This window comes from Eschrichtius robustus, chromosome 1 (assembly GCF_028021215.1).
Source record: "Eschrichtius robustus isolate mEscRob2 chromosome 1, mEscRob2.pri, whole genome shotgun sequence".
NCBI classification, from domain to species: Eukaryota; Metazoa; Chordata; class Mammalia; order Artiodactyla; family Eschrichtiidae; genus Eschrichtius; species Eschrichtius robustus.
This window is the reverse complement of record NC_090824.1, coordinates 97,594,984-97,621,010: the sequence shown is the minus strand read 5'-3', so window position 1 is coordinate 97,621,010 and position 26,027 is coordinate 97,594,984. Positions and strand designations below refer to the sequence as shown.

The window sequence follows — 26,027 nt, the reverse complement described above, 5'->3', positions numbered from 1 at the left end:
GTCATGCCTTAGTTTCTTTTACTGCCAAATGAGGATAGTAATAGTACCTGTGTTTTGAGGAGATTAAATGAGGCAATAGGTGTAAAGGTCTTAGAATAGTGCTTGCTATGGAAAGTGCTTAAATAAAAACCTTAGTTGCTATTATTACAGTAGTGGTCTTAGCAAATTGCATGTTCTAGTGAACTATCTTGGTTCTTTAGAACATGAGTGCCTTGGTAATCAGAGAGTTGTAGGGACTTTTTGTGCTTCTAAATGCATGTGATGTAATTCTAATTTTCACCTATTAAAAATTATACCTCTGATAAGGCTCTTCTTCACATTTTAGCATGTACTTCTCCTGTATATTTTGAATGTAGCATGACTAGGCCACGTGGAACCAATGTCAGGAGAACTGGGCTCTCTTTTGGTTCCTTTTTTAAATTTTTATTGGAGTATAGTTGATTTACAATGTTGTGTTAGTTTCTGCTGTATGTTTTGGTTCCGTCTTAACTCACCTTTGGCAAGTGCACCTCACATCAGATTTTCTCCTTGAAAAATGACTATATGAACTCCTTTAAAAAGATCACTGACGTGCTTTAATTAATTTATTTTTAAGTCCTAGAAACAGTTTAATGTAAAAATGTACACTGTTACATTTATTTGATATGAATTTCATAGATGAAAAGTTTTGTGTGAATGGTGTGAGGAAAACGTTCTAATGCTCAAAAATTTCTCAGACCCTAATTATGTCTAATTCCTGATGAAATTAATTTTGTTTAGACTATCTGATAACAAAATAAAGAAAGCAAGTTTGAATTAAATGAAATATTGTCATTTCTTCCTCACTGAGAAATGAATGGGAATTCTTGAAGGCCCCTATGGAGAGACTGTTCCTTTTCAGTTTTGAGTTACTATGTTTGCTCTGTAAACAGAATATATAAAGTATATATAAAGTAGAAGATAGAAATAGAATATATAAAGTAGAAGATAGAAATAGAAGTGTATTTAAAAATGACTATAGATGTGGATTTTTTTTTCTCGTGGTGTAGCTGGGAACTTCTCCACTTCACCTGGCAGCACAGTACGGACATTATTCCACCACAGAAGTACTACTCCGAGCTGGTGTAAGTAGGGATGCCAGAACCAAAGTGGACCGAACGCCGCTGCATATGGCAGCTTCTGAGGGCCATGCCAGCATAGTGGAGGTTTTGCTTAAGGTATGTGTTCTCTTTTTGCGCTTTGCTTTTGAAAGTAAGACCCCAGAGGCTATAAAACCATAGTGGTTTTATAAGAGGGAGAAGGGAACTAGTTTTGTTACTGACAGGGTTCTTGGACTCCTTAATCAATAGAAATTGATAAGAGTCCAGACAAGTAATTCAGGCAAGGCTTTATTAGGACTCGTGCTGTAGCACTAGGGAGCGAAAACAAGTAACAGGTTCCCTTGCTTGCTCCCTGACGGGGGAGGAGCTGGTCCCTTAAATGCTGTGAGGGTAGGGGCCAGTCCAGGGGTCGTATGGGAGGGGTGGCTTGGGTGGTCTGCCCACCCCCTTAGTGGTGCTGTATGTAGTGCCCTGCTTTTGCTCCCAACACCTCAGAAGTGGCAGTTGGGTTTTGGTCTTTTTGTATCTTATTGTTCATAATTTGCCCAACTGCACATGCACGCAGTTATTTTTAGTCCCTTATATTAGTTTCTTTGTATTCTATTGCTGGAAGAGATGTTTGTCCAGGTGCAAGCCCTGCAGCAAAGGGGCCCAGGTCCCAGCCTGTCTCAGTTTTATTGCATGTCTACTTTTTTCCCCCATGTTATCTCATTTTTTGTGTGTAAGCATTCATTTAAATGAAAATTATCTTAAAGTGTTATTTTGTGGGGGGAAAAACTTCCTCATTGTATGTTTTTAGTTAAGTCGGACAATTGATTTCTTAGATCTTGATCTTTGCCGTGGTGAGGGACTACAGCTTTGTCTTACTCAACACATTTAAAGCCCACATGGAAGGGAATGTTAGGCTTGAATAATTAACAAACAAATAATACAGGCAGGGCTTTTTCTTTAATCATCTAAATGCCAAAGAGAAAATTCTGAAACAGAGAGTGATAGATTTAGATATTCTTAATTCTTTTTATTCTGGCCTCTAGATCAACTTATCCAAAAAACATACAATATAAGCCATGAGTACAAATCACGTGTAATTCTAGATTTTCTATTAGCTACATTAAAAAAGTAAAAACAAAATAATTTTAATATTATATTTTATTTAACTCGGTATATATAAAATGTTATAATTTCAACATGAAATCAATTTAAAAATTATTGAGATGTTTTACATCCTTTTTCTGGTGTGAGGTCTTTGAATTCCAGTGTGTATTTACATGCACAGCATATCTGTATTCGGCTACACGTGTCTAGTGACGACCATAATGGATAGTGTATCTCTTGATAACTCCCTATTAATTCATTATATTGCACTGGTTTTGAAAGCAAGGGATATTTTTGTGTAAATAAGGCGCTGGAGGGTTTTGGAGGAATGTTCATAGTTTTCCTTCACACCTTATGCCATTCTAGCCCTTCATACTCATGGCTGGGTGACTGAAAAAATAATTGCTGTACTCCTAAGAAATTAGAAGGAATGCAATTAGGAAAGCCAACATGATAGGAAACTGATTATGTGACAGATGTGTGGTGATTCCTGGAATGTGTAGATTATTCAACACACAAAAATAGAGAGTTGGTCATATTAGTAGCAGATTCTTGGTTTAAAGCACAGTGGCTAGTATTTTCATATCAGGACTTCTTTATATTTCGTATTTTAGAAATTTCTTATTTTGAAATATTTGTATAGCATGGCGCTGATGTCAATGCAAAGGACATGTTGAAGATGACAGCTCTACATTGGGCCACAGAACACAATCATCAAGAGGTGGTGGAACTCTTAATCAAATATGGTGCTGATGTACACACGCAAAGTAAATTTTGTAAAACTGCATTTGATATTTCAATAGACAATGGGAATGAAGATTTAGCAGAGATACTACAGGTAACTTTTGGCTTTTAATTTAAGAAAATAAAAGGATCTCTGTCATATGGATGATTTGAACTATTTAGCTTGTAGTTTTTCATTTTGGACTTATTTTGGACAGTGCTATTCCTTTTTCACTTCCTCTTTGTTTATTGCTGTTCATTTTCCTAATTGTAAGACCACAGTCTTTGCATGTAACATTAGAAGATTAGATAAAGTGATTACTTTCAGTGTTTGTAAGGTTCTGAATTCCATTCTATACATTTTAGTCTATTAATTATTTTGTTGCATGTTTGGATACCTTATGGTTTTTCAAGTCTGTTATACTTCCACTAACATTTTTTTTGGCAACCATAATCATGTCCCCTCAGTGAGTGATGTAGTCTTCATCATTCTGATTGGTTTCTTTTATTTTTTCACCATCCTCAAAAAAATCTGTTTATGAACATAGTTATTTATGGTTTTTGAACAAGTTTTCCTACTAACCAACATTACTTCTCTTTTCTTTAGCTAGACAACATTGATGTAAATTTTCTTCTTTACTTATTGCCTCTTCTTGCCTATCTTCTTGTTCTCCTTCCCAGTAGAACTCTTCTCTAAGACTATCTGAGTCTGTTGAACTTCAGCTAGTTACTTAAAAGATGTTATGTGTTCAGGAAAGTAAATTTTGCTGTGCTTCTTCCAATTCTTTTACTCCCAAGAGTGCAGTTTGGAGCCTGGGGTTGAGGATAGGGGACAATTAACTGGGAAGGATGTGCTTTATATAGGTAGTGTTATATATTGCTAAATATAGTAGAGAACATAATTTGATTTAAGTAATTTAATTTCTGTAGCCGCAGGGCAGCAGGATATCTTTCAACTGTGTTCTATTTATATATAGAACACAGATTTTTTTTTTTTTGGCCCCACCAAGTGGCTTGTGGGATCTTAGTTGCCTGACCAGGGATTGAACCTATGCCCTTGGCAGTGAAAGCGCAGAGTCCCAACTGCTGGACCACCAGGGAATTCACTCAACTGAGTTCTATAAAATCCTTTCAGATACCTTCTTCTTCTCCTCACATGGGATTTTGCTGCTTTACCTAATAGGGGAACTCAGGATATAAATGCATATCTGTGATTTACCACTATACTTTCAGTAGACCATAAACAAAGATTTCCATTTTTATTATATGATTCTTAGATTGCAGGATGTTACATTGAAAGTCTGTCCAATATGTTCTGGTTACAATTCTGAAAACACTGTGGTAATTTGTCCCCTAGATTGCTATGCAGAACCAAATCAACACAAACCCAGAGAGTCCTGACACTGTGACGATACACGCTGCAACACCACAGTTTATCATTGGACCTGGAGGGGTGGTGAACCTAACAGGTCTGGTATCTTCAGAAAATTCATCCAAGGCAACAGGTATTGAGATGCATATAGGATAGCTGTTGGGATTTTATGCTTTAGTAGGTATTCATCCTTTTAAGAAAGGACTGTTGGAGAATGAGGGTAAGATTATATCAGCCACCTTGGTTTTCTTTGTTATAATTGGCAAAAAAATTTTTATGAGGCAAAATAATCTAAAGAAAGGTGATATTGCAAAATTTACTGCAATATTACCTTTCAAAAGCTAATGCTATCCAAGCTTGTTTTTCACAAAACTAATATTACCTAAGCTTCATTTAAGAGTTGAATAAAGTAAAACAGATTATCAGAAAAATTCACTAGATTAAATTCCTTAAAAATTCAAACATGTTTTCTCCTTTCTCTTAGATGAAACGGGTGTATCTGCTGTTCAATTTGGAAACTCCTCTACATCAGTATTAGCTACATTAGCTGCCTTAGCTGAAGCATCTGCTCCACTGTCCAATTCTTCAGAAACTCCAGGTTAGAAAAACAAGTCAAATGTGTACATCGAAAGTTGGAGATTCAAATATTTGCACAGGCCAGGAAGGAAATTTAAAAGACTAAAGGGGGCAGGGTTGAGGTTATGGCCGTCTGAGGAGAGTGGGGCAGGGCAAGGGTGCATCTCCTACTCAGCTCTAACTGATTATAGTAAAATGCTCAGTCAGTGTTGCCAGACTCTGTTTTTTTCAAGGGAAGCTGAAAATCTGGATTTTAAAAGAATATTAAATCTTGGCAATTATTTAAAATTAAATTAAAATTAAAATTAATTAAAATTAAAATTAATTAAAATTAAAAACAAACTTGTGTGGTTCACAGAAAACATGTCTGTGTATCCCATTTGGCTTTGTTTTACTAGTCTGACTTTTTGTATAAATAAATTAGCTAAATATATATGAACCTGCTGTCTTTTTCATAACTTTTAATTTTTGGCATCTCTATTAGAATGACATAAAATCTTAATGACTGACAAAACTAGGAAATAGCATACCAACAACCACCATTAAGGATAACCTGGGGTTAAATGATTACAAACAGTATTAATAGCTGGTTTGATAAGGTTTACCTTTATACTTAACCAAAATAGTTCTTGCTATAATTATGTAAGTAAAATATTTTTTTAATTAGGGAATTTAAAAAACTCCACAAAAGTATTTTTCTTACTGTAGTTTAAGCCATTTTATTTGGACCAATGTTTATGAAAGTAAAGAATATTGTTGTCATTCATTATTTAATTTTTTTCAAAACGTGACTAATAATAACAACAACAGTTCATTGCATGTTTACTGTGTGTGCTCTGCACTGTGGCTGATGTTTTACATGTCTCATTTAATCCTCACCAAAAAGATCAAAGGTAGATATTACTGGATTTGACTCTTCAAGGTGATGATTGGATGATGTATTTTTTGGTGGTGGGGGGGGTGGTTACTTATCTCTCTCCTTCTTCTCTCTCTCTCTCTCCCCCCTCCCTTCCCCCTCCCTCCCCCTATGCCCCTCAACTAGTAATAGTAAACATTTATTCATTCTCCAGCTTCTTTAGCATTGTAATCAATGTTTGAATCTAAACCTTTATATTTGGGAGTCTTAAGATTTTTCTGAATCACTTTTGGCCATTAGCAGCTATGTGTATCATCCTATTGACATGCTGCTTTTATGACCTATGCCTGGATCTCTTCAGCACCTTTGTAATTGCATAAGTATATCGAAGAAAATTAATTTCATTGGTGGATTTCTATTTGATTAAACTTGTAAATTTTTTGCCTTTATTAAAGTACATATCTCTGAAAATTAATCTTTTCTTCAAAGTCAGCTCAAAGTTTTGACATTTAGATGTTGACTCCACTAATTGGTCATACCAACTTCTCTAACTTCTGCCTTTGAAAATGTTATGTGTGGTCTAGTCTGAGAGAATTGGTAATTTTAGTTGACTTTTATTGCATGTGACTTACAGTCTTCTGTGAGCACAATAATTTTTTCATTTCAATACTACATCATAGTGAAATCTTTCTGAAGATATTTTAAGAGCTTGAATTAAGTTAAAATTCAGGTGAGTACATTGCCACCAGTATAAACAACTCAGCTGAGGTGTGTAATCACATAAAGAAATATCTTCTTGCAGGTCAGTTTGCACATGCTCAGTCAAGTTATTTCTCTGCCTCTTGGCCGTCCAGTTTCTTTTAACATCATTTGTCAGACTCATCCTGATTTAGAAATGTTTATATGTTTTTTCAAGGACATCTCAGGATATGGGAAATAAAGTAGTACTCCCATTTTATATATGATGAAATTGAGGTTTGTGGAGGTTAAATAATTTTGTCCAAAGTAGCGTGGCTATTAAGTGGTGAAAGAAAGTTTGTGCTCAAGGTCTGACTGATTCCCAAGTTGTGTGTCTGTGACCACTAAATATACTGTTTCCTCTATGCAGTTTCTTCAGGTGATCAGTGGACGAGTCTCTTCTAGAATGTTTATAATTTGGTTTGTGATAGGAATAAATATTTGTGTAATCATCACTTTGTCTTATATGAAACAAAAGCATCACTATTCCTAGTTTTACTTCTGAGGTGTATCTTTTGGAGCAGTCTTTTGAAATAAATGTTCTCCTGTTTCCCCTTTTTAAATGATTGAAAAACAAAATATAAGAGCCATCAGTACACTAATTGGTACTGCTCTTATTCTTTTCTTTTACTGGCTAAGTAGTACAGTAAACACATCTTCTGATAATAAATAGCCAGTGTAGCAGCAAATGGACTGCATTTGAAATGGAAGCTAGCTGGCTGACATGGTCCTATATATAGAGGGGAGGTACTTATGATAGCCTAGGATACCATGCTGTTTCATTTGAACTATGGCTTTAAATAGTTCTTTCATGTTTACATTAGGACTATCTTTGACATATAAAACAAATCTTAATGTTAGTCCAATGGGAACATCATAAAGGAAATCAGTCTAGTATAATGCTTTCATTGTGAAACCAAATGATACCTCTGTCTTCTTGACTTCAGATTGTTAACTTCAGACTTCTTAACTTCAGATTGTCAATGTTTGATGATTAGAATCTCTCATTGAATTGCTTCCTTACTAGCATTTTTTATGTAAATATTTCCAGTTTTATTCTTTTCTCATAAACCTTTATTTTTCCAAGCATTTAACTTGTTTGATTAAATTTTTAATCTCCATACATAATTTTCATGATTCTTTGTCTGTTTGATAGAAGTACAAAAAAAAAATTTGATAAATCTCTATACCCTGAAGAGTTTGTTGCTAATGTTCATTTTTATTAAATTGGTTTTTTGGGAGTTTTTATTTCAGTTCCTGAGCCCACAGGCCTATGCTAATGTGCATAATTATATTAAATAATCATTAGGTCTATCTAGGTCCAGGCCAGGCCAGAAAAACATGATGAAACACTTGATGTAAGTCATAAATTTAACTTGGCATAATGAATTATAGAAAAATAATGATTAATATGTATAGGGTTCTTGCTATAAGCTTGTTATTATGCTAAGTGCTTTACGTGTATTATCTCATCTCGCAATAGTCATTTGAATTAAGATGCTATCGTTGACCATTGACTGAGGTTTAGTTTTCAGCTTTGAGGTTTCAGAAATATTTTATTAATATATCCTGGGTTAATATAAGGGACTACTCACACTCAGCAAACTCATAAGAAAGTGATACATAAATCAAAATACTAAGTTATTTATTTTTAATTTCTTTTTAAGTGAGGATACAACTGTCTTTTGATACATGAAATTACCTTACTCATTTTGGAAACAAATCAGTGAAAAAATTTACAGCCTTTAAAAGTATGCAGACACAGTTTTCAAGATACTTGTTTAAAACATCCTTCATAATTTTGGAGTGGAATAATTCAGGAGAAGTATCAGGCAGCTCTAACATTAATATAATAATTGTCCTTCTCTTTTACATTATTATTATTATTTTTTAACATCTTTATTGGAGTATAATTGCTTTACAGTGGTGTGTTAGTTTCTGCTTTATAACAAAGTGAATCAGCTATATGTATACATATATCCCCATATCTCCTCCCTCTTGTGTCTCCCTCCCACCCTCCCTATCCCACCCCTCTAGGTGGTCACAAAGCACCGAGCTGATCTCCCTGTGCTATGCGACTGCTTCCCACTAGCTATCTATTTTACATTCGGTAGTGTATATAAGTCCATGCCACTCTCTCACTTCGTCCCAGTTTACCCTTCCCCCTCCCTGTGTCCTCAAGTCCATTCTCTGTGTCTGCATCTTTATTCCTGTCCTGCCCCTAGGTTCTTCAAACAAACTAGTAGAATTTTTGCTTGGAAATAGTTGGAAATTATCTTGTTAATTTATGTACCCAATGATTAGAAGGCTGTGTTACTTTAAATATTCTGTGATTCAAGTTTTCTGCTAATTTGAACTCCTCTCAGTTAGTTTGAATTAATATGATAATATCAACAAGAGCAGCATTCTTAAATTTTGTGTGAATCAGAATCACCTTCTCAACAATCATTTGCCCCAGTTCTACCCCAGTGGATTCTGATTCAGTAAGTTTAGGGTGGGGCCCTGACATCCATATTTTTAACATGATCTCAAAAGTGATTTTGGTGTGATGACACACCAAAATTTAAGAATTTGACCCAAATTTTAAAAGATCTATTTCTTACTACTAATAGATTGTATAGTAAATATCTAAAGATTGTGAGTATACTACAGCAAAGATTTGCTTGAATAATATATATTTCTTATTTATTTCATTTTTATGTGTAACTTAATATTTATTCAACTGTTTATGGGGTGCGTAGGTGAATCTCTACTAAGGAAAAGATGTGGGAGAGAGGAATGGCTTTCTTAATAGCTTTAATAGTTGAGTATATCTGTATGCCTGCTATTTAGTCTTTTTAAGGACTGAGTAATTAAGGAGCAGGCTTCAGGTAATTAGGATATAATTAAAACAAAAATGAGATTGTCAAGACCACATTTCTCAAATTGAGATGAGAAGAATGTTATCATGCTGAGAACTTTAAATATAAAACAGAGTAATTATTCACTGCCCACAGTCTGTAGACCCAGTAGGGCTTACGTATCTCTAACTTAATGTGCCTCTTTAAGTTTTCCCTTATTTATACATACTGTTACCTAACACGCTGATTTCTGCTCAGATTAGAAACATTTTTTAGATTATGGCAACTCCTATGAAATTTTATCTCTAACAGGTGCTGATTGGTAAGCTTTGATAAAATTTCGATTTAAAGAAAATATTACTGACCTCTGTTTATAAAAAACACATATATACTGTTTCAGGGAAGTAAATGTGGTTATCTGTTTGAACTAAGGGAATGTTTCTTTTTCATCTTTTAAATTACCTCTAAGTTAAGAAAGTATCTACCATATTTGCTGGTAGTTCCCATCATTATGCTTGATAATTTTAGGAATTATATTTTTGTTTTGGCCGATATTTCACCTTCTAATACCAAATGAGTCTAATTTGCAGTCTAATTTCAGTTCATTTTTTTCCTCTTTGGTATTTGGGTTCTTTTGCTTTATTTGATTTGTCACAGTAGTTGCCTGGCCAGGTAGGAGATTTAACATCAGAAAATAATGTGCAAGTTCTATATGTTCAGACACAATAGAACATTTCAGTTGACTGGGAAGATGTGCAGAGGTTCCATTAAAATATACTTTGTTATTTTTTTCTTATGCTCATTTCACTAATTCTGGAAAAAGCAATCATCTTCCTGAAACGTACATAGTTGAAGTGTTCTCATAGTATATTTTCCTGTGCATGAAACTAAAGGGATTAAACATTGTGACTGCTGATTTCTTTACTTTTGGCCATCCTATACACTTTAAGGTACCTGAGCATGTATTTTACACTAAGTTTTATGCCTGCTATGTGCAGAAAACAAAATTTTGAGCTACCCATGAGTGACTGCTTCCCTATGCTATTTTTTCTGTATTTGTTTCTGAGCCATCAGAACTTACAAATGGCTACAGATACTATACATCAGGGAGGTTTTGTTTCCTTTCAGGGTTTTAAGCTTGGAGCTTAGATGTCTCTACTTCAGAAGTAGAATGATCAGGCAGCTCTTTTGGAGCCAGCTTGTAGCTACTATTTTTCCAAAAAAATTGTTAACACATTTGAAATTTAGTATTCCAATCTAGGAATGGAGGAGGGAAACTGAAGTCAGGGAAAAGGTGAGGGAAGAGTTATAGTTAGTAGGAACATATAATCTTGTTAGAGAAATGAGAAATAAACAAGTGAAAAGTTAGAATAGGTTAAAATGTTTTAAAATTGTTCTATAAGAGATTTATAAAAAAATTATACAGTTACTATAGTTCTTCAGAGGACAAAGATTACTTTTAGCTGGAGTTGGGGCATGGGGCTAGGGGAGTGGGGTGAGGTGGGATAGGGGTGGAGTGGGATGGGGTGAGGTTGAGTTGTACCCTAAAGAATGAATGGGATTTAAGGATTTAGATAGATAAGAACTCATTTCAAGTTATTCCATTTTGGAAGGTATTCCAAAATGAAGATACAAAAAGGTAAAGGTTTTCTTTTGGGGATTGCAGCTGCCTTTTTCCTCATAAGAAAACCACCACTTTGTACTACACTATTAATAAACAGAGGCAATCATGTTATCCTATTTTTCTACCAAAGCTTACACGCCAGTCTGTTACAGGTGTTTCCTATTTGGAAAATCAAAATTCCAGGAAGCTCTCACCCTTACTCTCTCTTCTTGCTTTAGAACAAAATAAAAATGTACAAATAATAAAAATTCATGGAGGGATATTTCATGCTTATGTTAAAGGAATAACTCAAAACTGTTCTTGAGCTAAATTTTCCATATATTGGTTTACAAATAGCTGTTCATTTACAATTAGAAAAATATTATTTATTCATTCATTGAACAGATTTTTGTTGAATATCTCTTATGTTCTGGTAAACAATCATATACAGTCCCAACCTTTATGGAACATGTAGTCTTTCAGTAGAATGAGATATTAAAGTTATTCACTCAGATAAATACTTGTGATTCGTGGTATATATAAAGAATACAGGATTTTGACCAAGTTGGTGAGTCTTTCTAGAGGAAGAGACATTTAAACTAAAGACGAAGTAGGAATTAGTGGAGCAAAACTTGGGGGAAGAACATTTTAGGTAGGAGGACACATGTGAAGCTTTTGAGGCAGGAAAGCTTGTCCTTTCAGAGGACTCAGAGACCAGCGTGGCTGAGCTCAGCAAGTGGGAGAGTAACTCATGGTAATTGAAGGTAAGATTATGTAGGACTTTTAAAATGATTACTTTGGTGGGCTCTGGAAGGGAGTTTAGTTAGGAGTCTAATGCAGTCACCTGGGGAAGAAATAATGGTAGCGTGGATTAGGATTTGGCAAAGAGATAATAAGAAGTGAATAGATTTGAGAGTTATTTGGATGTAGAATCAGAAGTTAAAATCGGTTGGATGTAGGCGTTACATCTGCAGTGTAGTTTAGTCCATATGAAACTCTCATAAAACAATATTTTATGGCTCTAGCCTGCAGTCTTGTATTGATTTTGCATTGCTTAGCCTTATTCTTTCTTGCGGCCCAGCTATATAATCCCATTAAATGGACATGTGTGACTACCCTTCTTTTTGTGTTTAGAGCAACTTCAGCTAGTTGTTAATAAGGTGTTTTTTTCCAAAGGTATAATGCATCTGGTGGCTGTTTCCCTCCTTTCTCCTAATAGTGAAATTTGAGTCAGGTCCCCTTTGCATGTTGTTTTTTTTTGTCTGTTCCTAAAGTAGATCAATAAAAGTGAATTGGCTTTCAGGTATATGTTACTGGGCTTCATAAGATTGTTTTGTTTTTGCCTTTTTAAAAAAAATTTCAGGTTCAATTGCAGGCAGTCCTACTTCTGAAATGTTATTTTTTTCTTCAGTAAGCATAGTTTCTATTTTATTGAAATATTTATATGCATATAGAATTTTCAATCTTCTAGTAACATCTCAAAGACAGTTTTTTCCTTGTCTTAGTTGACTTCTGTGGCATTAAAATTCAAAAGTCATGTTGAACCAGAGGTCTCAAACATTTTCAAAGATGCTGTAGATTATCTAGACTCTCTTTGTATATTGCAACTTGACTTTTAAATTAGACCAATGAATATTTATTAGTTATTTTTTTATCTGGGGGTTTTATATTTGGATATATCTATGTATATTTTTTTAAATAACATTGTTTTTAAAGTTTTTAGGCTTTCTGTTTTATTCTTACATGTTTCAACATTTCACTGCTGGGTTGTTCTTAGGATTACTGAGGGGGTTCTTTGTTTTCTTACATAATTGGTTTCCTTATAATTTTTTCTTAAATTCCTTACCATAGCACAACTTAAAAAGAAAGCTTTTTAGATGAAAGGCAAGAACTCTCTTATCTTAATGACAGTCATTGCAAATAGTGCAAAGATGAAAGTTCTTGAGTTGTGCCTTGATTATATGTGATCTCAGAAATTTCTTACATATGATTATGTTTTTAAAAATATTTGCTACTTATAGTTAACATTCAACTATAGTGAACATTTGTTTTTCATATGGATATTTTTTTAAAAGATCAAAGCAATAGTTAATGTCTTTGAAAACCTCAGTAGTTGTTCTATTGAATACATTACTATTTTATGCCCTACATTTCATTTTATAATTATCTTCCTGAAATTTTCTTAAGTGCTTGGTGATAAAGCCTAATTATGGTTTAAGACAAACAAAAATGAGAGAACTCAAAACATAAAGGTTTTTGCATTTTGAACATCATCTGTGGTTTGCATTGTGACCCTTGATTACCCAAATAACACAGTAACAGGGTTGCAGCCAGGCCTGTTACCATGAGTTCATCCTTGAAAACTAGGGTCCCAGTACTTATCTTGCCTTTTATTAAAAAAGGAGTTTGTTTCATTAGGGCATCTCTGTATTTAGTAAATCCCTTGGTCGTTGATATCCATGACATTCTGCTGGAATTTGGTAGCAACTTAGCGTGTTTCAGAGTAACTGTGTATCTGAAGGGTAGCATGACTTCAGGAGAGAATGATTTTATTTCATTACACTTTTGGTAAAGTGTTGCCTCAAATAACACATTTCAGAAAACCGTATCATTTAGAAATAGTTTTTTTTGTCATTGTTTTTTCAGAATTAGTTATATTAAAACGTTTTTTAATGTTGATAGTTTTTAAAACCCATAGAAAAATTGGAGAATAAACTTTATACCTTGCATCTGTATTCACCACCTGTTAACATCTTGCCACACCTGCATGTTCACACACACACAAACACAGACACACGCTTTTATTTTGCCAAATTATCTGAAACTAGGCTACAGACATCATGACACTTCATCCTTAAATTCTTCAGCATGTATCTACCAAGAACAAGGACAGCTTCCTACATATTCACAGTTCTATTATGTTTCTTAAAAACATCAACATTAATTTAGTAATTTACTATTATCTGGCATATGGTCCATATTCAAGTTTCCTCAGTTATCCCCAAAATGTCCTTTATAACTGTTTGTTTTCACCCAGGATCTAATCAAAGTTCACACACTATATTGGATTATTATGTCTCTTTGGTCTCCCCCAATCTAGGACAGTCCTACTGCCTCACTTGTTCTTTATGACACTGAAATCTTTGTAGAGTTTAAGCCGGTTGTCTGCAGGATCACTCACATTCTGGATTCATTTGTTTCTTAATAATTAGATTCAGGTCAAACATTTCCAGTAAGAACACAGGGATATTTTGTAATCTCCTATTGCATCACATCAGGAGTTACTTTAATTGCTGTGTAGTATTCCAGTGCATGAATCTACCACAGTTTATTTATTCATTCTACTTTTGACAGATATCTGATTTGTTTCAAGTTTTTGACTATTTTGAGTAAAGCTGCTATGTGTAGTCTTTTGGGATCAGTAGTTGGGCATAGGATTGCTTGTGGGAAAGGATTTTGGCAATTTCTTTACCTAGGCAAGACCTGGAGTGCTGTGTTCAGCTGCCAGAATCCTCTCTGAACCTTTCATAAAACACTGAGAACATAGTTTTGAATCTTATTTATGTAAATGTTAATATATTATTTCATAGCCTACAGTACCAGATCTATTTGCCACTTATTATGAAGGCAACCCTTGCTCACACAGTCCAAAAAGGGAATACTGTTTATTCTCTCTACTTGAAGAATACAAATATCCATGTTTTGTTGGATAGGAAATGTATATCAACTCATATATGTAAATTTGAATGGAGTATAACCACATACAATATTTTCTTTTTTGGATTGTGGAATCTTATTAAGCTGGCATAACCTTTGTCATATCTGTGACCTTAGGAGAGCTTCTAAATTTCGTACCTCATAGAACTAAATGAAGATAGTTTATTTAAACATGTGCATGCATAGATAGTTGGAACTCACTTATTGTAAATTGTGGGACTTGTAGTCAACTGTTTACATAGGCATCTACAACACCACTGGAGACTGAATTTAAAAAACATGTAAAAGCTTTTCTGTATAAGAAAGAAGTAAGGACAGCAAAGGTAGCAGAGCAAAAATAAACTTCTGTTCATACTTTTATATATGTTCACTGATTTTTACATATATTTTTTTTTTCCAGTAGTGGCTACGGAGGAGGTAGTTACAGCAGAATCTGTGGATGGTGCAATTCAGCAAGTAGTTAGTTCAGGGGGTCAGCAGGTCATCACAATAGTTACAGATGGAATTCAGCTTGGAAATTTGCACTCCATTCCAACCAGCGGAATAGGTCAGCCCATCATTGTGACCATGCCAGATGGACAACAAGGTTGGTAGATGGCATTTACATAAAGTTTGCATTTATTCTTAATCCTCAGGAAATTGTGACATGTTTTTCAAAGCATTTGTTTTTGCCTTAATTTTGTTTTTGCAACCTTTTGCAGCAGACTTAATTGCCTAGTTTTATTTGCTTAGGCTACTGTTAAAATTAGCTTGCTTTCTCTGAGTGTATACTAGGTAGAAAGAGGAATTGCCCCAAAGTATTCTGGTTGGAAAATGAGCTTAAATAAGTAATTCAAAATCAGTATTGGACAGTACTTTCCTAGGCCATTTAATACAAATCAGATATCATACGGGCTTTTAAAAACACCATGTGAAAAAAAGCTACTTAAAAAGAAGTTGGGGGCTTCTCTGGTGGCGCAGTGGTTGAGAGTCTGCCTGCCAATGCAGGGGACACGGGTTCGAGCCCTGGTCTGGGAAGATCCCACGTGCCGCGGAGCAGCTGGGCCTGTGAGCCACGACTGCTGAGCCTGCGCGTCTGGAGCCTGTGTCCCGCAACGGGAGGAGCCGCGATAGTGAGAGGCCCGCGCACCGCGATGAAGAGTGGCCCCCGCACCGCGATGAAGAGTGGCTTCCGCTTGCCGCAACTAGAGAAAGCCCTTGCAGGAAACGAACACCCAACACAGCTAAAAATAAATAAATAAATAAATAAATAAATAAGTAAGTAAGTAAGTAAGTAAATAAATAAATAAATAAATAGAGTAGCTATTAATTAAAAAAAAAAAAAGTTGGACTTAGGAGTTATGGTAGGAACAGTGACAACTTTTAGCAACTTTGTTGATAATTGTCCCAATTTTTTCCTTTTGAGTAATAAGAGAGTAGTAATAAGATAGATGAAACATAAGCCCCAGTTTCATGTTTAGTGAAACTAAAAGACTGAGAAAACCACAAAATTCCATACTTTAAGTGCTTGCCAAAAACATCTTAAGATCTAAGCCAGGGCAGTAGAACCCTCAGGGAAACCCCCAGTCGTGCATCAAGAAAAGGGGTTGAGCTCAGAAATCAGCAATAAATATACACTTCCAGTAAGACAGGGCCCAATCTGAGTAGGAAGTGCTGCAAGGAGGATTAAGATAGACTAGAGCATGAAAGCTGGAGGAAGCAGAAAGAGAAGGTGCAGAAAGTTCCTATCTGAACAAGCATCACCCTGTACCCAGTACTCTATACACCCCCAACCCCCACCAAAAAAAGTATGTGCACACATAACCTTTTAGAAAATGACTAGGATTGCAGAGACCAAGCCTCTTCATGGCCTGTGAAGGAATTAGGGAAGGGAAGGGCTGGAGGTAGAAGTTCTCCTAAACCAGGTTTGGTTTAGAGTGATAGTGGAGGTATGGCCCTGCAGAGAGACCAGGTCTCAAGGAACGATTTTGTTGCCATAGCAGTGGAGGAAGAAACCCTTGACCTGTAGAGCCTAGGAGGCTTTTCTCACCACTATGCAGAAATCTTCTGCTGGTGGTCCAAGATTTGGATCAAGCCCAGGTACTTTTCACAAAACTTTAAAGAACTAATTCTAATTATATAGAAAAGAAGAAACTTTCAAAGTATTTGTTTTAAGCAGATATAACATTGTTTCCAAAACCTGACATTATACACACAGTCTAATCTCATTGATGAACAAATGGAAAGAAACATGTTTTTGGATAGGATGACTCACTATTTTAAAGCTTTCAATTCTTCCTGAGTTAATTGATAAATGTAATGTGATAGGAAAAAAAGACTGTATTAGTTTGCTAGGGCTGCCATAGCAAACTACCACAGACTGGGTGACTTAACAGAAGTTTATCTTCTCACAGTGCTGGAAGGTGGAAGTCCAAGATCAAGGTGTTGGCAGGTTTGGTTTCTTCTGAGGCCTTTCTCCTTGGCTTGCAAATGGCTGCCTTCTTGCTGTGTCCTGATATAGTCATCCCTCAGTCTGTGTGTGTTGTCTGTGACCTAACCTCTTAGAAGGACACCAGTCATATTGGATTAGGACCCACTTAAATGACCTCATTTTGGACTTCCCTGGTGGCGCAGTGGTTAAGAATCTGCCTGCCAATGCAGGGGACATGGGTTCGAGCCCTGGTCGGGGAAGATCCCACATGCCACGGAGCAACTAAGCCCGTGCACCAAAACTACTGAGCCTGTGCTCTAGAGCCCGCGAGCCACAACTACCAAAGCCTGCGTGCCTAGAGCCCATGCTCTGCAGCAAGAGAAGCCACCGCAATGAGAAGCCTGTGCACTGCAACGAAGAGTAGCCCCCACTCGCCACAGCTAGAGAAAGTCTATGCACAGCAACAAAGACCCAACGCAGCCAAAAATAAAACCAAAATCTCATTTTACCTTTTTAACCTTTTTAAAGGCCCTATCTCCAAATACATTTTGAGGTACTGGGGGTTAGAACTTAACAACATTTAAATTTTGAGGGGGACACAATTCAAGCCATAACAAAGACCAATAGGTCTTTTTCTGGAATTAGCCAAACAGATTCTGAAGTTTATTTTGATGGGGGAGGAGGGAAGAAGAATAAGGATAACTGGAAAAGAAGAGCAATGAGAGGAACCTACTGAATATTAAAATAAACTTTTAAAGCTTTCATAATTTAAAAATTATAACTGGCAAATGAATATATAGACTATGTAGATAGTTCAGTGAAACAGATATAATTCTCAGCTCTTCTTGAGTGAATTTATAAGTGTAGTGTAATATGGTATGAGTTAAAAGAAATACTTTAATTCTCAATATTTCTAATGTTTTTAATTACATTGTACTAAATAAATGATAGTTTTACTATTTTTTATTTGTTTACATTTATAAATGACAGTAGGAGAGTTTTTAATGTTTTGACAACATTAAAGACTGTAGGACAGTTGCAATTTTTCCCATTGATGATTAAGATTGTTTTGCATAGTTTTAGCTTGCACAGTCATGTTTATGTTCCCGCACTGGTATGCAAAGCAAGGACAGCCTCTCGCTCTCTGTATATTTACATTTATGTAAAGAGATACTAAAAATTGGGACAGTCTAACAACCCAGTGGAAAAACAAGCAAAGTTTATAAACAGACATTGTTCATAATGGTGTATCCTCACAGTGGAATATAATGCAGCTAAATGAAAGAAAGCTCTCTATGTGTTGGTGAAAGATACCCTAGATATATGGAGTGAAAAAAGCAGACACAGAACGATGTATCTATCTTATGTATGTTTGAATATATGTTTTGTATGTATGCTACCTTTTGTGTGAGAGAGAGAAAAAGGAGAATGTATATTCATGTTTGTTTTTACATAAATGAACACAAGAACAATGTATAAGCAACCAGTAAAAGTATCTGTTTTAGCAAGTGTGAAGTCAGACCTCTCAAACTATGCTTGTTAAGTATTATTTTGATTTTGAGCCAATGAATGTATTATGTCTAAAATTAAAAAAAATAAGTAGGTACCTTAAACAATAAGTAGTTTTCAATAAATAGACAAGAAGTTGAAGACAAATACGGACATTTCTCATAAAAAAGCAAATCAGTGTTTTGAAATTATTGTTTTTGGAATATATTTATTTTAGATGAGTTGCATCAACAATCTCAAGACTAGTTTTAATTCTTCTAAACCTATCTGTAAATGAAGTAATGTGTACGTGTTTTCATTTTAGTATTAACAGTACCAGCAACAGACATTGCTGAAGAAACTGTTATAAGTGAAGAACCACCAGCCAAGAGACAATGTATTGAAATAATTGAAAACCGGGTGGAGTCTGCAGAAATAGAAGTAAGGAGTCTTTTACCCGGTGTGTTTTGCTGCAGTCATCCAAAATAAATTCCATTTGTTTTTCTTTCTTTTTTTTTTTTTTGTCTTTTATATTTATTACTGACAGTATTGTTTTGATATAGAATGAGTACTTTTTTGTCTAATTTTTTTGCCTTATACATATAGCAAGCCTTCAATAAATAAATATTGAATGAATGAATGAATGAGTAAAGAATTTGTTTGTAACAAAGTCTGTCATCATGGTAACATTGGAATGTCTTTTGTTCTTGTACTGCATCCTTTATTTTCTATTAAATTTACATACATCATTCTCCCAAGTCACTAAAGGGAATGTCACTATATATTGACTAAAAAAATTTTTTTCTTTCAAAAGTGAAAGGCGAATGCCTATTTGGGCTGGAAGATCCTCTTAAAGAATGTTGAAGTTTGTCAGCTGAGTTATTTTGTAAAAAGCCATAGGTAACTGCTTATTTCACTCAAGTCCCTTAAGGAAATTAAATTTAGACTAACTGTTGTTAGGATTCACCTTCTTTTCCCTCTGCCAAACTAGTTTGTAATTGTAAACTAGTTTGTAAGTGTAACCAAACCATAGTTATTACCTCACAGATTTTTTTCTCACATGACTGTAAATAAAGTTATGTTTTCCAAAGTTGATATTAACTTACATCAAATGAAAATAAGATCATTCTTGAATAACTCTGAAAGAGCAACTGCAGTGTAAAGAAAAGAATATTGGACTTGAAATTAAATGAGCTGGATTTGAATCCCACCTCTTGCCCCTCCCTATTAGCTTTGAGGCAAGTTATCTTACCTTTCTGAGTTCCTGTTTTATTTTCTCCCAAATTGGAATTTAAGATAACAATATCTGTATTTTGGGGTTTTAATGAGAGTTGAAAAAGTCAGCATACTCATTATATACACATTCATAATATCTAATATGTGTGAATAGTAAATGTTGGTGAACATTTAGGAATTCTTTGTTATCATAGAAAAGAGAGGATTTTAAAAAATGCCACCTAAAGGCAACGTAATTCTGACTGAGGACTATTAGAAAATATCCTTGCCCAAATTCGTTTACATATAAGATTGGTACATCTTTGGCCACAATCTCAAAGGACATATTATTGAGTTAAGAAGAATTTGATTCATGGTTTAACCAGAATGTTTGATAAAATTGTGACTTTAATTATTGAGGGTGAGTTGTTTCATTTCTTCAAAATTTAAGGTGATATTCAGTACACTGAAGTTTTTATAAACTAACCATTTATTTCATTGAATGGTATCAGTATACTTATTATTTAAAAATCTTTAATGTCTTTTACTGATAAATCAGTTGATCTTTTTTTCTGGCATATAAGGTGAGAAAGATTTTGTCATGTACTTTGCTTTAACTATTTAATAAAACATTTTTAAATTACTTGAATTTTTATTGAACATAAACTGACCCAATTCAACATTTCTTTTAATTGAAGTATAGTGGATTTATGTCAATTCAACATTTTCAAAATAATGAATGTGCAGGCTGTACCTTTATTTACCTAACAACCAGTGAGAATTGCTGTTTTCATCAAAGATCAACCTAATTCCATTCTTACAGTCTTTCAGAGACCGAGGAGAATAATCGCAAGTAACAAGAAAGTATGAATTGAGGTATATAAATTAACTAGAACCAAGGAGATTAGAACTTCAGGGAGATGGAATTTTAGCTTGATATAAAGAACTTCACGAGTTAGTTTTGGCTTAATTTTAGTAATTAGAGCTTTCTGGTAATGGAAGTCTTATTCTCCGTCACTGGAAATGTTCAAGCCAAAGTTGCACAATGTTAGAGCTATTACAGAGAGACTTTGAAGCCTACAGTGAGTAGAGATGGTAGAGGTGGGCAGGGGATACAGAATGAAGAGAGACCTCCAATGTTTTCTAAAACCAGGTAATCATTTCCTTATAGTACATAAGTAGTTCTTTTGATTTTATTTTCCGAGGTGACCAATAGGGTTATCTTGGGGGTATATTTTTATATTCCTTTCTAAGTGATTGCTTAGCCATTAACCCAGAAAGTTTCTGTAAAGCAGTGCTTCTCAACTGGAGCAATTTTGACCCCAGGGGACATTTGGCAATGTCTGGATACATTTCTGGTTGTCACAATGAGGGACATGCCACTGACATTTAGTGGATAGAGGCTGGGGATGTTGCTAAACCCTATACACATCCTACAATGTGTGTTTTGCCGCTCGGTTCTGCAGTTGTAGTAGGAAAGCAGCCACGGGCAATTTGGAAATGAGTGGGTATGGCTGTATTTCAGTAAAACTTTATAAAAACAGGATCGTATTTGACCCATGGCAGTTAGAAAATGGACAGCTCAATGGACAAGTAGAGAGCTCATACACCCTGCCTAGTTTCTCTCTTTCTAAAAAAAACATTTAATGGTTAAGAATATGAGTCTGGAAGCAGATCTAAGTTTGAATGATAATTTTCTGAGTGTGATTGGTCAAGTTATTTAGCCTTTCAAGGCTTGGCTTCCCCATCAGTAAAAAGGGGAAAATAATAGCACCTACATTATCAGAGTGTTGTAAGGTTTAAATGAGAATGCATGTGAAGGAGTAGTACAGTGGTGAGCATATAGTAAATGCTCAGTAACTGTTAGTTGTATTATTATTATCTTCTAAAATTTATATTGCGGTATGGTAGAAGATAAATCACTTTAATGATGTTTTTTTGCTTTATAATAGCTAAAGTAAAATAAATTTGAATATTAGAAAATTACATATAAAACTGTGAAAAGATAATTGCTAATAGCTGAAGCAGAATTCAAGAATCTTGTTTGGAAATAAAAAAGCAAACTCGAAGTCTTTCTTTGTTCTATTATTCTTTTGCCTAATGTAATCATAATATATTGCTTGGGCTTGGAGTTGAAGTGTAAGATATCTTCCTTACTGCTTTCATCTTCTGAAATAATTGTGAATCTCTTGCTGTTTCTGAATGTGACTAAATAGGTAATACTAGAGGATACCTTAGAGTTAATCTCTTCTAACATTTCCAACCAAATCAGGGCAAGTTTTTATCCATATTCAAAACTTTGGCTGCCAAAGAATCTTATTTCTTAGTACATGTAAAAGTGTAAAACACTTATGCATGGCTGTGAGTGCTCCTGCCAGAGGTAGGGGTCTAGCTCCCACCCTTCCACTGGTGCCCAAAGTCCTGCATAGTTCACTGCCAGGGACTGGTGTCAGTTGCTTACGTGAGGCTGGCATCTTGCCTGAAGTAAGGAGAAAAGGGTAGCTGGATAGGGCTTAGGCATTTCTTCTACTTGTACATTTTGTGTAATTGGAAGATTTGGAGACTACTTGTATAATCAATCACTCCCACATTTGGTGGACCCATGGGAAAAATAAATGTTACATCTAGCTTCATTCCCAGTGTGGGGAAGGCAGTGGGATCACAGGAAGGCAGGAGTATTATACATGTTCCTCCTTGTGGACCATGTGAATAGTGGAGGGTAGGGAATCTTTTGGTGTTCACAATGGACAAGGGTCTAGGAGGCAGTGGAAGAGACCACAGTGTCCTCTTTCCTAGCAAGCTGCTTACCCCTCGCCTTTACCTTCAGTTCTCTCTTTTAAGTGTCTTGTCCAGTGTGAACCTGGCCTCTTTTTGTCATTAGTAGTCCTACCCTCAGCCCCCACCCCAAGCAGAAGGCCTGGGCTTCTGTAATGAGGTTGAGCTTGGACCTGGGCAAGTTGAGTTTTTGTCCGTGTGCTTACTAGTGGTAAGGGAAAGGAATCTTTGAAGTGTTTTCCCTTAGGCAACTGTATAGGGGCAGAGTGAGGAGAGGAGAAAGAATACCACTTACACTGCACCAGATTTGTGTTTTTCCTCTCAATTTATTCAGGAATTTAATACATATATTTTACAGCATATAATATAATGAATCACAGTAGAGAAATTAGTATTTCATTGGTTTGTAAAATGGTATAATTTAAGAAACACTAATCTAGACCAGCACTCTTCATTTTAAAGATGAGGAATCTTGCTTGCTATCATAGGGAAAGATAGTTTTATTTATTTATTTTTTTATAAAAATTTATTTATTTATTTATTTATGGCCGCGTTGGGTCTTCGTTGCTGCGTGCGAGCTTTCTCTAGTTGCGGCGAGCGGGGGCTACTCGTGGCAGTGCGCGGGCGTCCCATTGCGGTGGCTTCTCTTCTTGTGGAGCTCAGGCTCTAGGCGCGCGGGCTTCAGTAGTTGTGGCACAAGGGCTTCAGTAGTTGTGGGCACTAGAGCGCAGGCTCGGTAGTTGTGGTGCACGGGCTTAGTTGCTCCGCAGCATGTGGGATCTTCCTGGACCAGGGCTCGAACCCGTGTCCCCTGCATTGGCAGGCGGATTCTTAACCACTGTGCCACCACGGAAGTCCCGGGAAAGATAGTTTTAAAAGCAGTAATATTAGAACCTCATAACCCTGACTCCTTATTGTGTTACCATGAGAAAGCTACATTGTCTCTGAGCATCATTTTCCTTATCTGTGAAATGGGCATAATATCTATCTTAGAGACTTGTTATTGGAAATCACCTTGTTTATATATATAATGGGTGCTCAATAAATATGAATTTTTTTATAATTAGTAGCTTTTTAACATCACAGATAAAGATGTGAAGAGGTATGGTGGTATATTTCCTTGTTAAAGTTCTTCACTAGTTTTTGTAGTATGTATAAAAGTACAGGTACCCAATTTGGGTTCATTATGTTAGTCTTATTTCTAATTAGAAAATAATTTCCTTGAGGTCAGAAACTAATCTGTATCTCTTAGTGTGGAGCTCGAAATGAGGGCTTTAATTATAAGGGAATTGGTGAAAAAGGCAAGATGTCTCAGAAATACCAATACGTGGCTACTTTTAGCTCCTACAGATTTTTTTATTTGAAAGATGCATGCTTGTATGTGTTATTGTATTTGTGCAACAATTGAAAAAAAAAACTTTTTTTTTAAATTAGGAGAGAGAAGCTCTTCAGAAACAGCTGGATGAAGCTAATCGAGAAGCACAAAAATATCGACAGCAACTTCTAAAGAAAGAACAGGAAGCAGAGGCCTACAGACAGAAATTAGAAGCTATGACTCGTCTTCAGACTAATAAAGAAGCTGTTTAATTGAAATGAACATATAGTTTGAGTTTACTTTTGGTCAAGAAAGAATACAGTCTTGAACTGTACACAGTAAGTTGCAGTCATGGGAAGACAGGATAATAAAAGAGACTGCAGCTTGATAATTGGACTTAAGCCATGAGCTCTGAATTCTTGTAACATAAAACTTTACTTTAGAAGTTGTGAAATGTATTTAAAACTGAATTCTGTAAATAGTTTTTTTTGTTTTTTACAGTTCCAAATGAGTTGATAAAGAGTGTTGAAGAGATCCCCAAACACAATAAGCCACTGTTTTTTGTGAATTCTTTTTGATTTTAGTACAAACCTTAATTTCTCAGAAACAGAACAGTTTTAAGGGTGATCGTTGTTGATTAGACCAAATGTTGTGTAATAATTATGTGGTGGACTGATGCTGGAATTAACTCTTGTAGGTATAAACTTCTATATGAAGAGAAGATTTCTCCCAGGAAATCTTGTACAGCTTTAAGTTGTCTCAGATTCTCTGAAAACAATTTTTAGAAAGCAAATTTTTATATTTGTTCAATTTCAGCTATACCCAAGTAGATTTACATGTATATGAAGCAAATATTTTTAAAACTTTCTGTTTGTACATATTCTGCATGTTTTATAATTTCAAAATGCATCACTTGCATAGGTATTTTCCCCACAAAGATGATGCAAGTTACTAGGAAAGAAAGAAACCCTTTTATTCTATAGGTCATTGAAACTAAGTAAGCTAGCAGCTGGTTTTATTGGAACGACAATGTTCTTGGAAGGAGCAGCTTACAAGATACCTTGAATTTGCAAACTGCAAAATCTATGCTTTTTTGAAAATTTCATAGTGGGGACGTGAAACTATTCTGTGCCTTCCATCATGATTTCCACATGAAAGCACTTTAAGGCACTGGATTTTAAGATAATGTTTTTGGAAAACTCAAAGCATATGGGTTTCTGAAATATTTCATGGACTCATTTCCCCCCCCCCCCCCAGGAAATTATTCTTATGGAAAAAAATTGCTTTTGTATGTAGAACAGGAACTTTTTGTACTACGGTGATGCTACAGATATGTCTAACATAGCTTTTACTTTCCCTGTGAAAGCTGTATGTCTGTGCTGTGACTGGCTCTCATCACAATATTGTTCAATTCCACAATGTATGGACATTAAACTCTGACATAGTGTTCCTTCTTTTTTGTAAACATAACTTCAAGTCCTTTTTCTTGTTTTATTTTTTAATGTTTTATTGCTTTATGAAAATGTTTAACCCTAAGACCCTTCTAGATTACCTATACTGTATAAAGAAGCAATTACCCTTAAAACTGTACTCTGCCCTACTTTTCTATTTTACAATTAAATATCTTTTCCACATATGTTCAGTGTAGACTTATATTTTGACCACATTTTATTCACATGTTAAAAAGTTTGTTCTGTGTATTACGGCCATATTCCACCGTATGAAAATATTATAAGTTCTTCACACTGTGTCTTTAAAGTATCTAAAACTGGGTTTTACAAATGCCAAGTCGTATTTTCAGTTGCGTGAAGCTGCTCTTCTATGTCTGTTTTTTAGCACGTTAGTGCGTTTATGGGTTTGTTATGTTAGGAAGGGCACCCTAATGTATGCAGTGTCAGAGTGGAGCAGGGGCAGTGTGTTCACCCCACTGTATAGTTTTGCTTCCAAGACCAGATTGGCCCTGAAGATCCTTGAGAAAGTGTTGGAAACTAGCTTCTGAAAGTGAATTTAATGCCTTCTTTGATTTCTAGTCCTTTGTTCTGCTAGAAACTTTACCTGGTGCAAGAAAGAATTTTGATCTATAATAACATTTGCCATAGATGGGAGAAAGTAATTGATACTTAAGAGGAATAAGTATATGATAGTATCAGGTCGATATTGAAATGTCTTTGGGGGAAGTCCACGTTTTTCAGAGTCTGTTATGTTGGACTTGTTTAATTCCTTAA

At 35.2% G+C, this 26,027-nt stretch overlaps 1 protein-coding gene across 3 annotated transcripts in view; it reads left to right on the top strand.

Moving 5' to 3' along the window:
- GABPB1 (GA binding protein transcription factor subunit beta 1) overlaps positions 1-25,422 on the top strand; it is a 67,704-nt gene extending 42,282 nt beyond the window's left edge. The window contains exons 3-9 of one of the 3 annotated variants that reach the window (XM_068551461.1): positions 1,029-1,196; positions 2,818-3,012; positions 4,255-4,402; positions 4,754-4,867; positions 15,000-15,185; positions 18,823-18,938; positions 23,922-25,422. In XM_068551461.1, the coding sequence (XP_068407562.1) occupies positions 1,029-1,196; positions 2,818-3,012; positions 4,255-4,402; positions 4,754-4,867; positions 15,000-15,185; positions 18,823-18,938; positions 23,922-24,074 (1,080 nt within the window). In that variant the 3' untranslated portion in view covers positions 24,075-25,422. The remainder of the gene's footprint in view (positions 1-1,028; positions 1,197-2,817; positions 3,013-4,254; positions 4,403-4,753; positions 4,868-14,999; positions 15,186-18,822; positions 18,939-23,921) is intronic. The other 2 variants (XM_068551468.1, XM_068551477.1) reach the window with 2 other exon arrangements.
- Positions 25,423-26,027: the final 605 nt, after the last annotated feature.